Source organism: Callospermophilus lateralis, chromosome 6 (assembly GCF_048772815.1).
Source record: "Callospermophilus lateralis isolate mCalLat2 chromosome 6, mCalLat2.hap1, whole genome shotgun sequence".
Taxonomy (NCBI): domain Eukaryota; kingdom Metazoa; phylum Chordata; class Mammalia; order Rodentia; family Sciuridae; genus Callospermophilus; species Callospermophilus lateralis.
Genome location: NC_135310.1, coordinates 53,485,773 through 53,507,273, shown reverse-complemented (window position 1 = coordinate 53,507,273; position 21,501 = coordinate 53,485,773). Strand labels below are relative to the sequence as shown.

Sequence of the window (21,501 nt, the reverse complement as noted above, 5' to 3'; positions counted from 1 at the left end):
AAACATACTTTGTAGTGACAATGCACCTCCTTTCCTTCTTTTAAATTTCAATTTTCAAATATTGTGATATAAAACATTTTTCTGCTCTTCCTTTTGGACCTGTGACCACATAAAACACTGCCTGGAACACTGAGAAAAAATATATTTAACTCTATATTTGGAACTTTTGATAAAAGTAGGACAAAAAATCTATTTGGAGCTGGATGTTTATAAAAAGAAATGTTTCATAAAAAGTGTATCCTGTTTGGGACTTACTGTTACTGTTGATGATTGTTTCAAATAGCAGCATTCTGAGTTTATTACACATAAACTATTTGATATAGGTAAATAAAAAAATAGGAAAACTGGGAACTAAAGATTACTCATCATAGAAAATCACTTGGAAACGAAGAGTAATCTTAAATTATAGAGTACCTCAGTAGATAATAATTATTTAATTAAAAAACCTAAATTTATGTCACTAACATTCCTATTATTAAAGGAGACAGTGGTATAAAAGCATTGAGCCACATAGTCCTAACTCTGGTTTGCCACCCCTTTTACAAAGATACTGAAGGGATTTAACCAAAAAAGATCAAGTTGAGTGACCAGATCTGTAGAATATTTAAAAGATCCAGATGCAGAGAGATTTACTGGACATAAAATATGAACCTTTGAAGACATGCCATTCCCAGAGCAGAAAAGTTGCTTTTATGAGCTTCAATAATTCAATAGTGATAGGACGGAAAAAATACATTACAAATCACCAAGGAGAATAAAACATTGACATTACTGTGTCATGAAGACCCACATAATCTGGTCTTTAAAACACAAGAAACAAAAATAACTTGTAGATGTGACAACAGTTATTTTAAAGTATTTTGCTGCAAATAGTCTAATTCATTACTGCTAATTATTTTCCAGAAAGGATGTTCAGGATTAGAATATAATAAATTAATTACACTTTTGTTAAGATTTGTTAGAAAAATTTAATAGCATTTTTATTGCATTTGTTTACCTAAAAAATGTAAAAAACCCCCCCATGTTTGTAGTAACTAAATAGTTAAGTATTCCACATATGAAAATTAAAGTCCTTTTATTTTCTTTATATAATAACTCTTTGCAAAGGGAAAAAAAAGGGAAATGCATGGTTAGATTTGAGATTAATTACTTCGATAAAATTGCATGACATTTTCAGTTTGAAACTTGGCCTTTGATTGTAGGTGGTAGTTAAAAGTTAGCTAGATAATGAATTTCCAACCTCATTAGTCAATGAACAAATATCCTTAGGAATGAATTCACTACCCAGAGATGAGTAATGTTTAGTGAAATTCTTAGCCATTCATTCAGTTGTTTTTAAGAGTAACTCCTGGGATTTAAAGTAGATGGAAATGACTTCACTTTTATTTTTCTTTCCCTATCCTACTCTTCAGTGTGTTTGCTGTAGTTAGTAGATGCAAACACTGGCCGTTGCAAATGCTTGTTTCCATATGGTCATTGGGCTTGTCCTAAGTACAGTCAACTGTAAAACACAAACTACAAGAGAGTGCAAATAACCAGATGGCTTCATGGTTCCCTGTCATCCTAATCAATGCTCACAGCGATGATCCATCCTTTCCTGGTAAAAATTTAAAAAGGCCTTCTGAATTGTTTAAGAAAGATTGTGTGCAACAGAGTTTGAATATTAAGTATATTTTATGGCATTATCTCCTTAAAAATTGGTATTTATGATATTTCTATTAATGGCCTATATGATTAGCAATAATACTCACCATATATCGAATAACTACATGTCTCCATGTAGTTGTACAACATGGAAGCTATTTTTTGATCAAAATTTGTTTTAAAATAGCAAATCTTTGCTTTTTTGGTAACTTGATTCTGGGTAGGAACTATTGATGTATTTTTCAGTTGTTACTTATTTCTTTTTTTTATTAGCATCAGCTATAATTTTATTTACTCTTTAAGACTAGATTTTATAAATATCTATCTATATGTATGAAAGGAGGGAAGCAGCTATCAAGAAGAAGGAATATAGGAAAAATGAATATATTTACTTGAATCTGCTCTTGCTTGCAGTTGTCTCGCATGATTGAGAAGGTTGTCACTTTCATCTTTATGGTAAATGATTTGAGTATCAATCCCACTCACAGCCTGCAAAGGAATTGGGTGGAGAGAATAAGAATGACAGCAGAAGAAATCAGTTTTTCATGGCTTTTGGATTTTAAATGTCAAATTATCTGCTAAACACCAAGCAAAAGTCACACAGCTTCATTTTCGTAGCTCAAGGAAAAGGTCAAATGTGAACATGAGAAAACAATGTCTTTAGCTTTTCCAAGATAATTTTTTTTGGGGGGGAAATGCAGCAAACCTAGAACATTGTCTTGGTCAAAGCTCCAACAAAGTGTTTGTCACATAGAAGTCACTCAATAAATAATTTCAAGTTGAAAAAAGCAGAATGCAAGCATTAAACATGTTCTCTATCAGCAGAAACTAGTCTTAAGTATGTTTTCTTTGGGGACTTGGCTAAAAAAAAAACTGTCAAAGGGATTAGCATTTGCTGACTGTAGCACAGCACATCTTGAAAAACTTACAAACTGAAAACTTCATGGCATAAAATGGTCTTTTCTTAGCTTGCCTTCCCTTCCTGCCATTTTTACTTTGTATTGGAAGCTGAAGAGACCTCATTAGAAAGCAAGAAAGTCAAAGTGTGGGGAGACAACATATAAATGAACCTTAAAACAAGGGAATACACACATCGTAAATTCGGTCAGTGACATTCAAAGCGATTTCTGCTGTTTCATTGGCTTCATTAACGTAATTGGCAATATTTTCGTAGACATTCGATGCATCCAAAGCCTTCTGCACCAGCCCATTCATGTCTGCACTGTGTAAATTCCTGTTAATAAACAAATGTATTATTATTTCTCTTTCTGATCTCCTTGGGAAATGGGGTCCCTGCCTTCTCATTACCCATGTCAGCATTGTTACCCACTCTTCTAAAGAGAAGCTGAGGCCCTCAGAGAGGGGCCTTGCTTGCCAGGGGATACAATGGTTTAAGATGGTCTCACTCCTAAGCCCCTGCTGCATCCCTGAAGTGTGTGGCCCTAGCTCTGCACCTTCTGTCTCTGTCCTCACACACCATTCTCTCTGCCTTTGCCTTTCCAGCCTGTTTTAAGGTTCATTGAACATTCACTGAGTACACATCATGCACCAGGTACTCTCACATACAGGGACTTATAACCGTATGTTTGTCAAGGATTAATGTGAGGCATAATAGAGATGAAGTGTGTAAATGATTGACATCCTGCACCTGGCATCCAGTGAACTTCAGGCTTTATTATTATACCTAAATTATTCCCTAAATTGAAATTGTAAACTGTATGTATCCACATGATTTTTTTGAAAAATACTTCTTCCTCTATGATATAAACTCTACTCTGACTTCCACAGCTTATTCTAATTACTTGTCTTAATTTCATTCAGACTTATATCCCCTGATTCCTTATTTTTTCTGAGTCCCAAATACTGATAACAGTATCACTTTATTTATCAGTACCCTCTGGAAGGTTCTCTGTGACCCATTCAGTATATGACATTGCAGATGCCATGCAGGGTGCTCTCTTCAAACCACCCAAACTACTGAGCTCAGTCAATTACTGCTCTGCCTTCTCCATCCCAGTGCAGTCCCTGTATGCCCTCTTAGGCTCTGAGTGACTTTTGTATTTCCTCAGCTACTTCTCTCTCTTTTGCTCAATTCCATCATCCTTCCATCTCCCTGTATTGGGGAGATATCTTCCTGTGTCTGGGCTTACCCATTAGACACAGTAGGAGCTCACAAGAATGTTTTCTCTTTAATACTTTTTTAAATCAGAAGAAAGAGTGAGGATAATTATGCTAGTCTGGATACTAATGTAGTCATGGAGTTTTAATTTATTTTGTTTTATGAGAAAGGAACCTATCAAGACCATGCTCTGTAGAGATGGTCCAAACACCAATGCTACTTGTTTTCAGAAATGGCTCAGAGAGGAAAACCCAAGGAAAGTAGACAAGAAAAAAATTAAAATAAAAGGGATAAAAGGAACAAAAGGCTATAAATATCTATTAATATTTCAAGATTTTGTTTGCTAGAGTGGTAGAAATATCGAAGAGCTTGAAACAAAGCTTTTATTATTTTGTTTTTATCACCATGCACAAAACAGATACTCTATCAATGTTAAGAAAAAAGTGCTTTTGAAATGGAAGCTTCTCAATGAATAATATTTGTCTTTGTTGGAGCGCAACATGTAAATCATGCATACCAGATGTTGAGGGATATTCACATTTTGAAGGGGAGATGGCTATAAATTTGAATATTTCCATGAATATTTTCAGTCAGAGATATTTGAAACACAAAAGGGACTTCAGGGTGATTGATACTTTCGATCACGTTTCATGTGAAGCAAGCAGTAAAACTTCCCCAGCATTGAGCATGAACAATCCGCAGAGTGGCAGAAGGTTTTGTTTAGTAAATTTAGTAAGTTCAGTAAATTTCAAGTCCGCAGAGTGGCATTTGGATTAGGTATGTTTTGGGATCACAAGTAGGGGTGGTGTTGCTAAAATGACAAAAGAATGATGAAGAAAGCCATAGGATGGATTTCAAAAACAGTATCCTACCAATACAGTGTACTGTCAAAACCAGCATTTTACCTTAAGTTCCTTTTTTTTTTTTTTTTTTTTTTTGCCTTCCTCCAAAGCACATTTCCTAGGAGCATGACCCTATGCTGAATATACTACCATCCCCCACACCAAGAGTTTACTCTCTCTTTCTCTTTTATCCATTGCCCCCTTCCCAGGAGATTTGAAAGGGTGTTTGAAATTTTTGGTAAATAGGAATAAAAGGTGATGTATGTTTTGAACAGTAGTTAATATTGGTTCTTATTTCACTCACAACCTTTACTGGTCCTTGTTTCTAACCACCTAATCTATAGTTGTTCTCTTTAATGATCTCATTATTTACCTATTATTTCAGGGTCATGAATTCAATTCCAATCTTTCAGCACATTTCAATTAACATTAATTGAGTGCCCAAGGGGTGTGTGACTTTTTTCTAGATGCTGAGAGGAAAATTGTCAATTGATTTTCTCTTAATAGGTGTTGAAATCAAATAGTTCCTGCTGGGCACTGCAGAAAGACTAGAGTATTTACAAGAAGTCAGTTGTATTTCCAGCTTTCAATGAGCTTTACTTGAGATACTTGGGTGTAGAAAGCAAATGCTATCTATGGAGTAGGTGATGACAGTAGAATTAGACATCATAAAGGGATCTGCTTTATTGTCCCTGACCAAAATGCCTTAGGTTGCTCTGTTAATAATTGTGGGACAGGTCCAAGTGTACCTTAGCCAAGAACATAGTTCTGTGATCTGACAGATTTTCTAAAATTCAAAAAACTGTCTCCCTAAAACAGTTTTGACAAATGATAACTGGCTCTCAGAGGGAACAATTAACAAATGCATCAACAAATAAGCAAAGCCAGACCTAACCAATTAGCTAACACTGTATCCTAGTAACTCTAGCATGTGGAATTGAATAAAAATTTTCTTCAACCCATGTAGATAAGTGTGTTTCTAAAAGTAGGATATTACCTGCTCAATTCATCAGCTTCCTGTTGAAGGTTCTGTGCATGATCAGTAGCTTCTTGGACTAAATCATGACTGAGGTTACTTAGGTTAGATAACTTTCCTTGTAGTTCGTTTTTGGCTCCATCTATTTCTGCATAAATTCCTGATGCATTCTAAAGAAAAAAATGAAAAATTAAGTGAATTGAACTTAGAAGAACTTGAACATTTTATCCTCAAGGAATACCAAAAAATAATCTCTATTCTTCCTTTCAGTAAATTTCAAGTCTAAAATATTAGAAGTTGGGATTTATCTATTTATTTTCCACTCTCTCTTCTCTCCTGATTGCTTTCTTATCATTCAGACATTGCCTGACATTTACTATCTAAAAATAAAATAAAACTAAACAAAACCTTCTGTTATCTGCATATCTCTTCATTACTATTCCACATTTCTATTCCCTCTATAGCCAAATCTTTCTCTCCAAAGAAAAAGTTATTTATGTATTTTGTGTCTCTTTTTTCCTACTTTCTATTCAGTCTTTGACCTATTTCAGTCTGGTTTCTACCACATTACCCCATCAAAACAAAAGTTCACTTAATGACAGCCAAGTCACTAAATCCAATGGACACCATTCAGTCTCCTCTCACCTGACTTCCCAGCTTCATTTCCTATAGTTGACTACTCCTTTCTTGAAACTCACCTTGTGAGACAGTTTCCTTGATTTTCTGTACAATCCTAGATGTATAATCTCAGCTAAGGATCACACAGTTGTGTGAATGAATGTTCCTGAAAAATCTATGACTTCCAGCCATGTCTGGTCTCTCAATGATAAAAAGAGATTTTTCCCCCTCCTGTTTACCCACATAGCAATTCCAAACATTGTCAGTATGGTGCGTAAATCAATAATACTTTCTTCCCTTACCCCTATCTGATTCTAAACAGGTCGCTGTCTTTACTTTTTTATTTAGAAGACAGAAACTGTTAGTGGGGAACTCTTCTTCCACATTTGTGATGTTTCCTCCCTATGAAGGGGAGCTCAATTAGTGAAACTCCAGACCTCTCTCCTTTTCCTCACTTTGCACCTGAGGGTGGGAATGATTTTCTTGATTGGTAAATTTGAGAAGAATAACTGTACAGACTGGGCTCAACTCCATCCTCTTTATGGGAGCAAACTGCCTGCAAAAAATCTGAGTGTTCTACCATCTGAATGTTCTTTGGGCAGAAACCCAACCTGAGCTCAACTGTGGCCTGTCAGGGTGAGTAGAGCTGCCTGCTTCTGGCACTGAGTATCAGTGGCCCCACTTGGCTGAGACCTAAAGCCATTAAGGCGATACTCTTAATATCTGTATTTTCTACTTTAATTTTTTATTTATTTAGAACTTGCTAGAAAGGGGCATTTTCTATTGGTAGCCTCTTCAGAGACTCTGACACCAAAAACCAGAAAGTTCTTCAATTTTCTGCCACCATCTTTTAGCCCTGCCCTCCCAAATCTATACATAGATTCATAGCTATACCCACACATACCTACGCCCAAACTCTTCTATTTTATAGGAAAAAATATTCCTTTTCTGAATAAGGCATATTCCTTCATTTTCACAGTGACTGTTTTCTGTTCTTCTTGATCCCTAGCTGCTGGCTCTTCTCAGGTATAAACATGCTGAAGTTTCTCTCTCATTGGCTACAAACAAACGAAAATCTATTCCTTGACTCTAAATCCTCTTCTGGCTTCTTCTCTTGCTTTGATGAAGTACACACCACAAAAGTAATCATTGCTAAGGTCCCCAGTGACTGAGCCCAAGGCCAGATCCATTTGATACTTTCCCATCTTTTTTTTTTTAATTGGATTTTTTTCTGATTTGTGACACTGTTGGTCACTGTCTTTGCCTTATTCTCTTTGTAGCTTCTGTCACTCTGCTATCCCCTAACTCTTCTTTCTCGACTAGGAAAGAGACCTTTAAAGTTGGTGTTCCTCAGGGTTTGTCTCCTAGTTCTTTCCTCTCCTCTGGGTAATCTGACTTTTCTTTCTAAGCCCAGTCTCTTAATCTTCTCCGACATCTTGCAGGAAAGGTAATCTTTCTTTCTTTCTTTTTCTTATTTTTTTAAATATTTTTTTAGTTGTAGATGGACACAATACCTTTATTTAATTTATTTATTTTTATGTGCTGAGGATCAAACCCAGTGCCTCACACATAGTAGGCAAATGATCTACCACTGAGCCACAACCCCAGCCCGAAAGGTGATCTTTCTACTATGTAAATCTGATGATGCTATCTTCCTCCTTAGAATCAGCCAATCATTTTGCAGGGATAAGTCCAGTTCCTGAGCATGGCTTCATCAAGTGACCCCTTCTCCCTTGCTCATGTCATTATTTTCCACTATTCCCACCCTACTATTTCCCACGGTCCAGCCTTGTCTGATTGTTGTTTTAATGATGCATATTTTTTTCTAGTTGCTGTGTCTTTGCATGTATTTCCCTGTCTTGTAATACCTTTTCCTCCTTTTCTGCTCTACTTATCCTAAATTTAGTTCAAATTTTACTTCCTACATGTAGCCATCCCTAACTTTTCCAGGATGAGTTAATGTTACCACATATTTCTGTTACTCATGTTCCCAGTACTGTAATCACTTTACATGATTATTTCACCAGATTACACAATCCTAAGAGACAGTAACCAATTTCAACATATTATTGTATTTCTAGAATGTAGCACAATTACTACCATATAGGATTTATATTTTAGAAACTATATTAAGCTTCTAGCCATTTGGTTGATCATCTGGAGAACAATACTTTGAAAAAATAGTTCAAAGTTGTATAAACAGAAAAAATACCCTGGTCATTTCACTTTTACTCATTTATTCATTTAATGAGTATCCACTGTGTTCCAGGCACTCTTTTAGGAGATAAAATATATATGAACACAGTCTGCCTTTAAGGAACCTGTGGAAAATGTAAATAATAAACAAGTGATCAAATAAATGGATGAGCTAATTTCAGGAAATAAAAGTGAATGAGGGTAAAGGGGTCATTTGACTTAAATGGTAACAAGGATACTAGTCATTTGAAGATTTGGGGACAGCAGGTACAAAAGTTCTGAGGTAGGAACAAGCATGGTGTTCTTGAAAAATGAGAGGAGTCTGGTGGGCTGGAGTATACCGAGCAAAGAAAGGAGTAAGACTTGAGATCAGAGAGGTTGGTGAGAGCCAGGCAGCTTACTTATGGCCTCATAAGTCATAGTAAAATGAGTATGTTTCTTACTTTAAGTGCCAACAGAGGCTTTAGTAGGAGAAATAATGTAATCTGATTGTTTTTAAAAGATTTTTCTGCTACCGCATCGAGAATGAGTATTGATGGATAAGAGTTCAGGCAAACAGATGAGTGAGGAGACTTTCATGGCAGTTCACATTGGAGATCAGGAGTTGTGGTTGAAGGAATAGCAGTAAAGATGAAGAAGTGGCCAGAAAGCAGGGTTCATTTTGGAGAGAGAAACAACAGGTCTTGCTGCAGTAGGAGTAAGGAGAAATGAGAAGTCAAGGAGTTTGGATTTGAGCAATTGGGTTGTGTCATTTATTGACTTAGGTGGGACTGGGAGAGGAGCAGGTTCTATTCAGAATATGTTAAATTAGATATGCTTACTACGCAATAGATGGAATTGTGGTTTGTGATACGCCACATTGAATTTTGACTTGGAAATGTCAAGTTAGCATTTAGACACAGGAGTTTGGAGTTCTGTGAAGGTGTTAGTCACAAAGGTGTAAACTGTGGAATCATTATACTGTACAATTATACTTTAAAGTCATGGGATTCAATGAAGTCAAACAGGGAGAGAGTACAGGTAGAAAAGGGGGCTCAAGACTGATTACTGAGCCATTCATTGTCCAGACCAGGGATCAACATGGCCTAGTACAAAGGATAGCTCACAGTATGTTTTTGCAGTCTCAAGCTAAGAATATATTTTACATTTTTGAAGGTTTAAAAAAAAGCAAAATAAAACAAACAAACAAAAAACTCCAAAAGGATAAGGGTCACCAGCTGTATTTGACCGGCACAGCCTAAAATATTTGCCATGCAAAGTGTGTACAGAATGTTCTCAGGGATTGGGGTACCATCTGGAGTGAGCTGAGTGGGGGGTCTGAGAGGTGGAAACAGCAAATTGAATGACTCTTGAGAGATTGGGCTGTGAAGCTGGGCAGAGGTTAGAGGGGATATAAATGTTTTTAAAAATATATTTTTTCAAAAGCTGCTCCTTGTTGTTTTTTAGAGGATAGGAGATTCTAGAATAAGGTTGTGCGAGTAATGATTCAGTAGAGTAATATTTGGATGATATAGAAGGATGATTTCAGGAGTGAAGCTCTGCAACCCTGTCTTCAATGCAAGGAGGAATGGGATTCCCAACACAGGTAGAGGGAATGCATGGGAAAAAGGGATACTCATTTGTAAGTGGGAGGTAGAAGTGTGGATACAGACAGAGGGACTGGCAAAGTTAGGGAGGAGAGATGAGGGTAGTTCTCTTCTGTTTGTTTCTAATTTTTGCAGTGAAGCATGAAGCAAAGTAACCATCCAGAACTGATAGAAGGGGAGGGGGTCTCCTACTAGCCACATTCATCTGGTGCAGCCATGAGGCTGGGGATACTTGGTATTATTGGAGACATAGGGTTAGCATTCTCAGGTGAATTCAGCACCATGGGGGCAGGTGGATATGTAAGTTAAAGGTATTTTTAAAGAATTACTATATTGTAATTTTAACTGCTCAAGGAGATGAAAGGGGTAAGGTATATGAGGTGAGGTGGTTTTATTGCCAAAGAATTATTGGCTTGGGTATTCCAGGGTAAGTGAGATAAGAGATGGTATTTAGGGAGATAGGGGCTTGAACCTGAGATCTGGGAGGAGGAATTGATAACAAGATCTAGGTGTGGTCACAGGAGGGATAGCAGATGTGGACTGGAGGAAAAGCTCATTGGAAAGAAGCTCAAGGAACTGGAGGTCAGAGTTGGTGGGCTCATACATAGGGATTTTGATGTCACCAAGGGTAGTGAGGGGAGTTGGGACAGAGTAGAAGAGAGGGAACTTGGTGCTTAAATAGTCAAAGGAATGAGACTATGATCAGATGATTTTAATCTGATATCCTTTCAATGACAATAATAATGAACTAGAGTAATTTCATGATAGTTTGTTTTGTAGCATTTTATTGGAAAATTTCTACTTTTAGAGAGTGTGGCTTTTATTGCTAGCTTTATTTATGTACAACTTTTTGAGTAAAGAGTGAATAGAATGAATCTAGATCAGCACTTTAATAGCCTCTCTGCAATGATATCTGTGCTATCAAATATACTAGCCACTACTTAGGACTTGAAATGTGGCTAAATCAACTGAAGAATCAAATTTCTAATTTTACTTAATCTTAAGTAATTTAAATTTAAAGTAGTCATCTCTAGCCAGTAGTAACAGTATAGCATAAGAAATGTGAAAACATTATCACCTGATCTTATTTTTATAATGCCGGCCAACTTGATAGATTTGAATATAATTTGGTTATTCTTTTGTGATTGTGAGTCCCTGTTGCAACCTGCTACAAAAACAACCCAGTGGAACTCCTGTGCCTAATAGAAGAAAAGTAGGCCCAAATCTTCATCATGTCAGATTAGGCCCCTACTTTCTTAATAAGACTCTTAAAGAATAAAAAATAAAATCAAGAATCAATAGTGACATGGATTCAAACAGAAAAGCTTCTTCTCAGCAAAAGAAACAATAAGTTAGGTGAATAGAGAGCCTGCAGAATGGAAGAAAATTTTTACCACATACACATCAGATAGAGCACTAATCTCCAGGATATATAAAGAACTCAAAAAACTTAACACCAAAATAATCAATTAATGGGCCAAGGAACTGAATAGACACTTCACAGAAGAAGATATACAATTACTTAATAAATATATGAAAAAATGTTCAACATCTCTAGCAATTGGAGAATGCAAATCAAAATTACTCTAGGAGCTGGGGTTGTGGCTCAGCAGCAGAACACTCGCCTAGAATGTGCGAGGTGCTGGGTTCAATCCTCGGCACCACATAAAAATAAATAAATAAAATAAAGGTATTACAAAAATTAAAAAAAAAAGCTACTCTAAGATTTCATCTCAGTCCAGTTAGAATGGCAGCTATTAAGAATACAAACAACAATAAGTGTTGGTGAGAATGTGGGGAAAAGGCACTCTCATACATTGTCAGTGGAACTGCAAATCATGCAACCAATATGGAAAGCAGTATGGAGATTCTTTGGAAAACTTGGAATGGAACTGCCATTTGACTCAGCTATCCCACTCCTCAGTTTATACCCAAAGGACTTAAAAACAGCACACACTACAATGATGCAGCTACATCAATGTTTATAGCAGCACAATTCACAATTGCTAAACTGTGGAATCAACCTAGATGCCCTTCAATAGATGAATGAATAAGAAATTGTGTCTTATGTATATACACAATGGAATATTAATCAACATTAAAAGATAATAAAATCATGGCATTTGCAGTTAAATGGATGGAGTTGTAGAATATCATGCTAAGTGAAGTAAGCCAATCCCAAAAAACCAAAGGCCGATTGTTTTCTCTGATAGGTGAATGCTGATCCATAATGGCGGGGGTGGAGGGGATCATGGGAGGAATGGAGGAACTTTGGTTAGGGCAAAGAGGAGGGAAAGGGAAGGGAGCAGGCACCGGGGCAGGAAAGACTTTGGAATGAGATGGGCATCATTACCTTAAGTACATGTATGAAGATACGAATGGTGTGACTCTATTTTGTGTATAACCAGAGACATGAAAAATTGTGCCCCATTTTTTTGTACTATGAATTGAAATGCATTCTGCTGTCATGTATAGCAAATTAGAACAAACAAATAAATAAATTAATTAAAAAATAACTCTAAACAAGTAAAGGATAGGAAAGGCAGCAGAATACAACAGACACTAGTATGGCAATATATAAATCAATGGAAGTGTAACTGAAGTGATTCTGCAATCTGTATACGGGGTAAAAATGGGAGTTCATAACCCACTTGAATCAAAGTGTGAAATATGATATATCAAGAACTATGTAATGTTTTGAACAACCAACAATAAAAAAAATTTTTTAAAAAGTTGCTCATGTTCTTACCTTTATTATATCGTCAAGTTCCACAAGAGTCAGACGAGGTGTCATCAGAGAATCTGCAGATGTGCCCAGAGAAGTGTTCACCACTTCCATCTGTTCTCTCACTCTCTCATATTGTCTCTGGAGTAAGGAAAAAGAAGGAAGAGAGGTAGAGAATGTGTCTTTAGAGAAAGCATTCTGGAGAGTAGTTAATGTTAACTGGGTTTATGTACTAACCCCATAACGTAATTGCTGTGCACCTTTGGGGAATATGTTATTTATTTGATGCTAATTTGTCTCATTTATAAGGGGAATAACAAAGTATGCACTTTGGGAGATTGAAGTTATTAGTTGTAATTATGATTGGTTATAATTATCACTTATAACATCATCATCTCCGAAGAGTTGACATTTGACTCTTTTCTCCATTATATAAAGTGGGATGATAGGTACAGGATTGAGCATAGGCTCTATATTTGCTTATATAACTGGAAAATGATTTTATTTAAAAAACATATAATGTGCCAACTTTGGGCCTGGTAGAAATAGTAGAAATAGGCCATTCGGACAGAAACAAAGTATATATAATATGATCCTAAAATCCTTTTAAAAAATTAAAATAACCCTATTAGCAAAGCTTAAAATTGTGATCTTCATGCCTCTCTGAGTTCTTTGTGTTTGATGCTTACATTTTTTGAGAAGGGAAATTGCTAATACATTTTCTGATAAATGTCTAATTTCTACCTTCACGTTTGGGTTCTAGAGGCAGGCAGGTTGTGATTCTGAAGAAATATGGAGCTTTAAATGAATTCAGAGTCTGAAAGCAACACAAAATAATCTTTAAGATGGAAAAGAGGAAAATGTGAGTTGAAATTACTTTAGAAATAGTAATTTAAATTAGATTTGAAATATATGTGATGGTATACCCTAGGCTATCATAGAAGTGATTATAGAGCTAGACATAGAAAGAAATACTTTAAAACTTTCTAAGTTTGTCTTAGTGTCCTTTCTTACTCCCTACAGTCTTTCTTAATTTAATGAAAAGAAAGAATGGGCTCCATCTTCTCCAGATACATTGCTACAGGGTAAATGGAGGTACAGAAACAGAAAAGAATCATACTTGAACTTCCTCTTAATGCAAGGAGATTAAAAACAATGTCCCCTCAATATCCATCACACTTAATTCAGTGTGATTGTCTGGGGCCAGTTATTACCTCTATATGGTCCTCATTAAATCAATAGTGTAAAGTATGTGTGTGTAAAGGAAGGGAGGAGAAAAAAATTGACATTAATTAGCTCTCACAGGGCTGTTTTCCTTTTATTGGTTCTGAGCTGCGACACCTTTTGTAAGGAATGTTTGTAAGAGAACACTCCTAATACTGAAATCCGAGCTGAACTTCAAAGCAGTGTGCTACCAACACTGCATGGTGAGCTTATATGTAGTAGTTGGAAATGATATGTTTTAAGCTAAAGAGTTTTCCTACTTACTGTATATAGCATTAGACAGAAGTCAAATTAGCTTTTAATAAAGATTTTCTTCCCATAGAAAGATGGTCAACTTGAACAAAAGAAAGTTTTGAAGACTAATAATTATGAAAATAACACAACTAATGCTATCCAGCATACATCAGTATTCATTTCATATTTGCAAAAGGAAAGAAAAAAATTCCTGATCTAAAAGTATTTAGAAACAGTCCTGGTAAAGTAGAGCTTTGGTTTATGAGAATTCCTGAGCAGTGCCTTTTAAAGAGTATTTTACCTACTTCAAAATCTGATCCTCATCTTATACTCATCTGATAAATAATTTTATCATTCTTTTGGGTTAGGAGTAGAATGACAAAATAAATAATGTAATTATTTGTTGTGTGGTTACTATTTGCACACATCAAAGTTGAAGCCATGTGGGTGTTTTTGGTTTTGTATAAAGTCTGACATTTTGATGTCATTCTTTTCTGACCCACACCACATGTTTAATGGTACAATGTGAAATTAAAACAAATCACTTCTGTAATCTGATTGCTCCATGCCCTTTTCATTTATTTGTTCATCAACAGATGTAACAAATGCAAGACATCCTGCTAAGTGACAGGAAGATGTAATTTGTGCAAAATAGGAGGATGCCCTTTGGATGCTTACAGTCTAGTAAGGTTAGACTAGATGCATAACATAAACACACACACACACACACACACACACACAAACACACACACACACGACACAAACATAGAAGCTATATGCCAAGTGCAATGAAGCTTGGTGATCATTCTAGAGGTACATCCTAAGGTTGTATCAATGTAGAGGAGTGAGGGACTCCTACTGGTGATCAAGTGCTTAACCTAGGAGGATCTGATATAGATAAACAAGTGAACAGCTTTTTGATGGTGTGTGTATGTGTGTGTGTGTGTGTGTTGCCTAGTTTTCACTGATTTCTCAAAAGGAGTTTCACTGCAACAATGTGAGAACTGTTGGACTCTAGTAAGAAGGTGAGGCACTCTGCAGAGGAAACCTTTTAAAGACTAGGCTCAGATCATTTCCATTCAGTCTTGGTCTTCCTTCCTCTTTCTAGCCTTTGCAGTTGGCATTAGTCAAAGTTCCATCCATTTTTCCCTCATCCTCTCCCTCTATGACTTTATACCAACTCACTTTACCCCATCCTCCCCCTCTGTGACTATACCCCAACCCACCACTTCAGTCTTTGAAAGCAATCTGTGGTCCATATCTGAACTCATAACTGAGTCCACAGCACAACTTTCACATTGGAATCTTTCCAAATGGAATGATGTGAGCAAAGGACACAACACGAGCAAAAGAAACAAGAAGAAAACCCATACAATCTCCAGCAGCATTGAGGGGGAGTCAAGAAACACCCCTGGAACATAGGTGGGCTCAGATCATGGCTGGCTGGATGATTTACCATTCTTAGGTAGGAAGCAATTGAAGGGTATTGATGGAGTTTTATCACATAGCTTCCATACAATTGTAGACACGCCTTGAAATGTGATCTAGCAGTAACCTGAAGATGACAGCAGGCAGGAGGCAACCCAAAAGGTCCACAAGTGAGATGTAGTGGGCTGGAGTGATCACTGCTCATAGAATCATTGAGGGGAGCTGACCTACAGCCTGGGGACTTGAATGGGAGAACAGATGTCTCAACAGGAATGGAAAAATTAGAAATGAGGAAGTGGAAGAGAAAGTGTTGACAGAGCTAGGCCTGGTGATGCACTTATGTGATCCCAATGATTGGGGGGGCTGAGGCAGGAGGATCACAAGTTTGAGGCTGTCCTCAGCAACTAAGTGAGGCCCTGAGCAACTTAGCAAGACCTGGTTCAAAATTAAAAAAAAAAAATTAAAAGACCTGGTGAAGTGACTCAGTGGTTATGTGTCCCTGGGTTTAATCCCTGGTACAAAAAAAAATTGTTAATAGAGTTTTTAGTGGGTAATAGCAGGGCATAGCCATGTAGGTGACTATTCCTCAAACACCAATATGTAAGTTTGCTATGGGCTCAGTTATGAGTACAGATATGGACCACAAATTGCTTTCAAAGACTGAAGTGGTGGGTTGGGGTAAAGTCACAAGAGGAGAAGGGATGAGGGCAAACTGGATGGAGCATTGGCTAATGCCAACTGCAAAGGCTAGAAAGAAGAAAGAGGACCAAGACTGAGAAGGGCATAGAAATGCCTCCTTGCATTGCTGTTCTCTTCCTGAAATCCTGCTCAGGCTGTTCATTTGTACCAGTAGAAGAGTTTGTTTAGCAAAGCTAAAATGAGGACTACCATCTGTTTGAATCATGAAAATGCCAAATTCCTGGTATCCACATGCGTAGTTTTTTTTCTTTAATTGTGCATAAGAAAAGTTTAATTAAAAGCTATTTTGGCATCTATTTACTTTTAGAACTGAAGCCTTTTCATATGGGTAACACTATCCACTCATTGCTTATTACAATTACAAAGTCCAGCGTGCCCAGATGCACACGCTGATATTACCAACCACTAGCAAATCAGTTGTTCTATGCTATGTATGTATTTTGCTTCTCAGTTCATGTGCATTACTATTCTGTGTTAAAAAGGACTTTTGACAACATAATCCAGTCCTAAAAATAAATACATAGAAGACTGAACAATTTTAACACACAATATACTTGCATGAGTTCTCTAGAATGGTTCTATATAGAAGACAAAGCACTTTGCTGAGATTAATGACTTGCAATATGAAATGTGAACCACATATAGTTCACCAGTACTAGTAATAATAGGTATCCTTTTTTTCTTCTAATAAAACCATACTTCCTGTGGCTAAGAGATAGTTCTAGTATGTCTGAGGTCTCCTATGGGCCGTTGCTTATTCTTGTTCAATAGGGACTGGCCTGGGTTGGCAGGGCCACTTCTTCATTTAGGGCTCTTAGTATTGAACATGGTTTGGGGTCTTCATCAGTGAACCCCTGGAATTGTTGCATGAGTTTATAGTGTTTTTCTTGTTTTATGTAAGTGCTCTGAATCCTTTCTTTGGAATAGGATAGTAGTGTACTAAAGGTTAGAGTGATGGGTTTAAATCTCTCCAGAATCACTTATTACTTAGAGATGAAAATAGATTTCTAATAAATTTGGGCACAATTTGTCAAGGTGACAGTGTTTTACAAATGGAAAATCCTTATATGATTTCATTAAAGCAACAAATGTTGATTTACTGTTCTTTGTCCTAGGCATTGTGATAGATGCTTTAGGACTCAAAGATGAAGAACATATATTACCCGGTATCTTCCTCCAGTTTAATGGGAAAGACAGAGATCTATCTGCAGACAATCACTATACAGAAACAGAACTACAGACAAGGCAATATGAGATTGGATTATGGGATAGGCCTGCTGGAGTAGGTGATGCTGAGGGAATAATGAAAAAATGAGTAGGTTGCCCAGGTGAAGAGAAAAGAAAAAGAGGTCTCCAGTTAGGTGTAGTGGTACATGCACACCTGTAAGCTGAGTGACTTGGGAAACTGAGGCAAGAGAATAGCAAGTTCAAGGCCAGTTTGAGCAAGTTAGTGAGATCCTGTCTCAAAAATAAAAAATGAAAATAAATATACCTGGGGTTCTACATCAGTGGTACAGCACTTGTTCTGCTAGGCCCTGGGTTCAATTCCTATTTCCCCTACCCACAACAAAGATTTCCATTCCAGGCAGGAGGGATTATGAGTAGTTTGCTTCTGCCTGAATGGGTATGAGTGAGGCAGGAGCAGCAAGAGACTGAAAAGTCTGGGAAGGGCAGATTGAAAAGAGTGTTGCATGCTGCATGAAAGATCATAGACTGTCCTGTAGAAAAGTGTCTTTCAAATGTTGTTAGCCATGTTACAGACTAAAAAATGTATTACAAGCCAACACATAAACAAAAATGTGGTGAAACCATACTATGAATGTTGTGCTTTGATTTTTTCTATTCTATTTCACTTTCTTTTCTTTTTTTGTTCTTTTAAAAAATGACAGTTAAAATAATTTAACTTATTTTATAACCTACCAAATGATTCAAAAGCTTTATTATTGGCACTGTTAACTGTGGCAAGGAGAAAATGAGAGTCAATCTCAGACCTGTGGTTTAGACAGGCCACTCTGGCAGGTTAGGGAGATTGCTTGGAAGGAGGAAGAATGAAAGGGGAGGATGAAACTTTTGGTTGAGGAGTGATGAAGGCCAGAGAAACTGTAGAGGGATGGGAAACTGAGAAGAGATAAGACCAGTCGTGGTGGCACATGCCTGTAATCTTAGCAACTGGGGAAGCTAAGGCAGAAGAATCACAAGTTTGAGATGAGTCTCAGCAACTTATCAAGGCCCTCAGCAATTTAGTGAAACCCTGTTTTGAAATTTAAAAATAAATAAATAAATAAAAGGACTGGGGGTATGACTCAGGTAAAGTGCCCCTGGGTTTAATCCCCAGTACCCAAAACAAAAACAAACAAAAACAAAAACAAACAAAAAAAATAAAATCCCATTTTATTTTTCAGATAATAAAATTGGGAGGATTCTGTTCTTGCATGGATGCGGAAGGGGAAAGAGAGAAACTTAGAGGAAAAGGTGAATGACTGTCATAAAACAATTTTTTCTGTGTGTATTATACATATACTTTTATTGTGCAAAATAATCATGTATTCACTTAACAAAGAGTGCTATGCTGACCATTATTATTCTAAAAAATATTGGATAAGAGTCCACTCCTATTAGAACACAGTGGTGGTGAGTATAACTTACTTTTATATAACTTACCAAGGGGCAGAGATGACTGAATATCAGGGAAGAGAACTTAATTTAAGCTGTTATTCCAAAAATAACATAGCATGTGTAATGTGCCTTTCCAAAAATCATGCATAGTACTGCTCTCAATATTAAAATTTATACATCAGAATAGTGCACTGCTTATCCACTCACAAGAACAACATATCCATACACATGGACACAAGCACCTGAACAACCACATTCTTAGCAAAGCAAGAACAAAGAATAATCATAGCTTCATTGATTTTAGGTACACACACTTATACTACTAATTTATAGTAGCAAAAATGTTCTCATATTTAAAAATATGAATATTTAGATGTATCAAGTTTTAATAAATTTACATCACTTCGTGTTGCCTATGCCTGACACACATTTACATTTACTGTCCACTGTACCTTGTGGTCTCGATGCTTGGCTGCCATGGCCCTGTTCATGTCTTCAGCATCCCTGACATTGTCAAGGGCCTGGTCAAGTGATTCCTGGAGGTCTGATAACTTAGCATTGTAGTCATCCAGCTGCTCCAGGACGACAGGAAACAGAGAGCGAGTGTCATTTTGCAGTCTTTGCCAGTTCTCAGCCTGGGTCAGCACTGGAAAGAAATGGAGACAGAAACTCAATCAGATCTTCTCCTGTCTCCTCCCATTCTTCCAGAATTTAATAAAGTTGCAAAATTTTCTGGCTGTGCCTTCTTCAGTGATTGAGATTGCAGTGGACGTTCACAAAAAAGCCTCACATATTACATTTGTAGTACAAATTCTATTTCTTTTTTTTTCTTTTGGATTTGGGAGTCCCTGGACAAACAGTAAAAGAAGACTTTGATTATTTTTACCATAGAGATTGTTTTATGTGGAAACCATGTCATTATACTCCACATACTGTTACTCACATTAGTAATAATTTTATCCTATAATGGAGACTTGGATATACTATAGTTTTTACTATATACTGTTACTCACATTAGTAATAATTTTATCCTATAATGGAGATTGGATATACTATAGTTTTTACTATTTAAAGTAACCAACATTATCTTGGCAGTGCTAAGGTAAAAGGTTATGATATTCATAACTATTCATTTTCTGTATTCTCTCCAGGAAACTGTTTTTAGTTAGCTCCTTAAGTCAAACCCAAACCATGATTTTGGATAGAATAAAGATTAATTGGCAATGATATGATATTCTTAAACTTTGCGTGTGTCCTCTATTCTTGGCTCAAGGGCACATGTGTTGACTATGTGCCTCAATTCTATTTTTCTTCAGGGAATATTGTTCTGTATTGCTGAGGTTTACATTTTCTTTCATTACTGTGAGGAGAAAAACGCAAGTTCCTGGATGAGTAAAGAAAGTGGTTGAAAATGCATTCAAGAAGTAAAAAGAGTCAAAGTGGGAGAGGTGACTGGTGTCATTCCCCCAGGACAGTCTTGTTCAATTCCCAAATAGGCAAAGAGCTTGGGAACATATGGCTGTGACTTTAGAGCTCTAGCTTTCCTGACTGTGGGTCTCATCCTAACTCAGAATGGGGCCTGGGATTCTTCTCTGGTTCTCATTTCTGCTAAGACTTTACATACTTGTTACCATAATAAGCTTTTATGCCAATAATATTCTTCTTCTATTGTATCCACAATAATTTCTAGCAGAAGCTGGCAGTAATAATTGTAGGAAAATAACTAGTGCTTAACTTTTAACCCTTTTTGTGCCATTGAATATGTTTGAGGTGGATTGGTAGATAGTAATTGGTAATTGATCAAGTCATAGGTTCAACAATACTACTGTGGTTTCGTGTCCACATTCATCATTAAAGGAAGTGCTAAATTTCTACTTAAAAGTTAAAGGAGGTTAAAAGTTATGAAATACCTTTGAGGGCCTTTGGAACATGAATGTTGCTGGGTTTGTAGCATTTGTCTTTTGGGTAAAATTTCTCTTACTATCGTTCTGGGAATTGCTGCCCCTGAGCCTTCCTTCTGCTAAGTCCTTACTTCTTCATAAAAGTAACAATTCTATAGATTACTTGAGGAACTTCAGCTGTTTCTCAAGGACTTAAAGTGAGGCCTGGACCTAAAAATCTTGGTCATATAGCCAAGCTGCCTTGAATGATTCCCTGAAGCCACAGATAAATCCTGCATAGCTCTGAATATCAAAAACTGGTTGCTTAATCAATTATTGCACACCATCAATTACTGTGTGTCCTCTCCTGGACCCATGACAGAAGCAGGTATGTGCTGGGTCAGCCAGGAGACAAAGACACCTACGTTCATGGGCCTCGTCGGCCTCCTCATCCACGAGCTCTCGATGGGTGAGGAACGATGGGCGGCGGCGAATCTCCTCAAGCATCTTCTGGGCCAGTACCAGCTTCTCAGAGACTTCCTCTGGGTTCAGATCCTGCTCCTCCCCATAGTAGAGCATCTTACTGTTGATCTCTAAAAGGAAGAACATGGTGAAGCAGGCATCAGGGAGGGGAGAAGCCACTGAAAGTGCAGAGGAGTGAGGGATGGTGGCCAGGCACAGGGCTGATCCTGAAGCAGAAAGAGGCTCATTTGT

General features: G+C 37.0%; 1 protein-coding gene across 3 annotated transcripts in view; it reads right to left on the bottom strand.

Annotated features, from left to right (window-relative positions):
• The window catches only part of Lama4 (laminin subunit alpha 4), a 134,506-nt gene that overhangs the window by 39,207 nt on the left and 73,798 nt on the right, over positions 1-21,501 (bottom strand). For all 3 annotated transcript variants that reach the window (XM_076858335.2, XM_076858336.2, XM_076858337.2), the window contains 6 exons: positions 21,213-21,380; positions 19,360-19,553; positions 12,731-12,847; positions 5,603-5,751; positions 2,737-2,878; positions 2,037-2,133 (listed from right to left, as the gene is read on the bottom strand). In XM_076858335.2, coding sequence (XP_076714450.2) covers positions 2,037-2,133; positions 2,737-2,878; positions 5,603-5,751; positions 12,731-12,847; positions 19,360-19,553; positions 21,213-21,380 — 867 coding nt within the window. The remainder of the gene's footprint in view (positions 1-2,036; positions 2,134-2,736; positions 2,879-5,602; positions 5,752-12,730; positions 12,848-19,359; positions 19,554-21,212; positions 21,381-21,501) is intronic.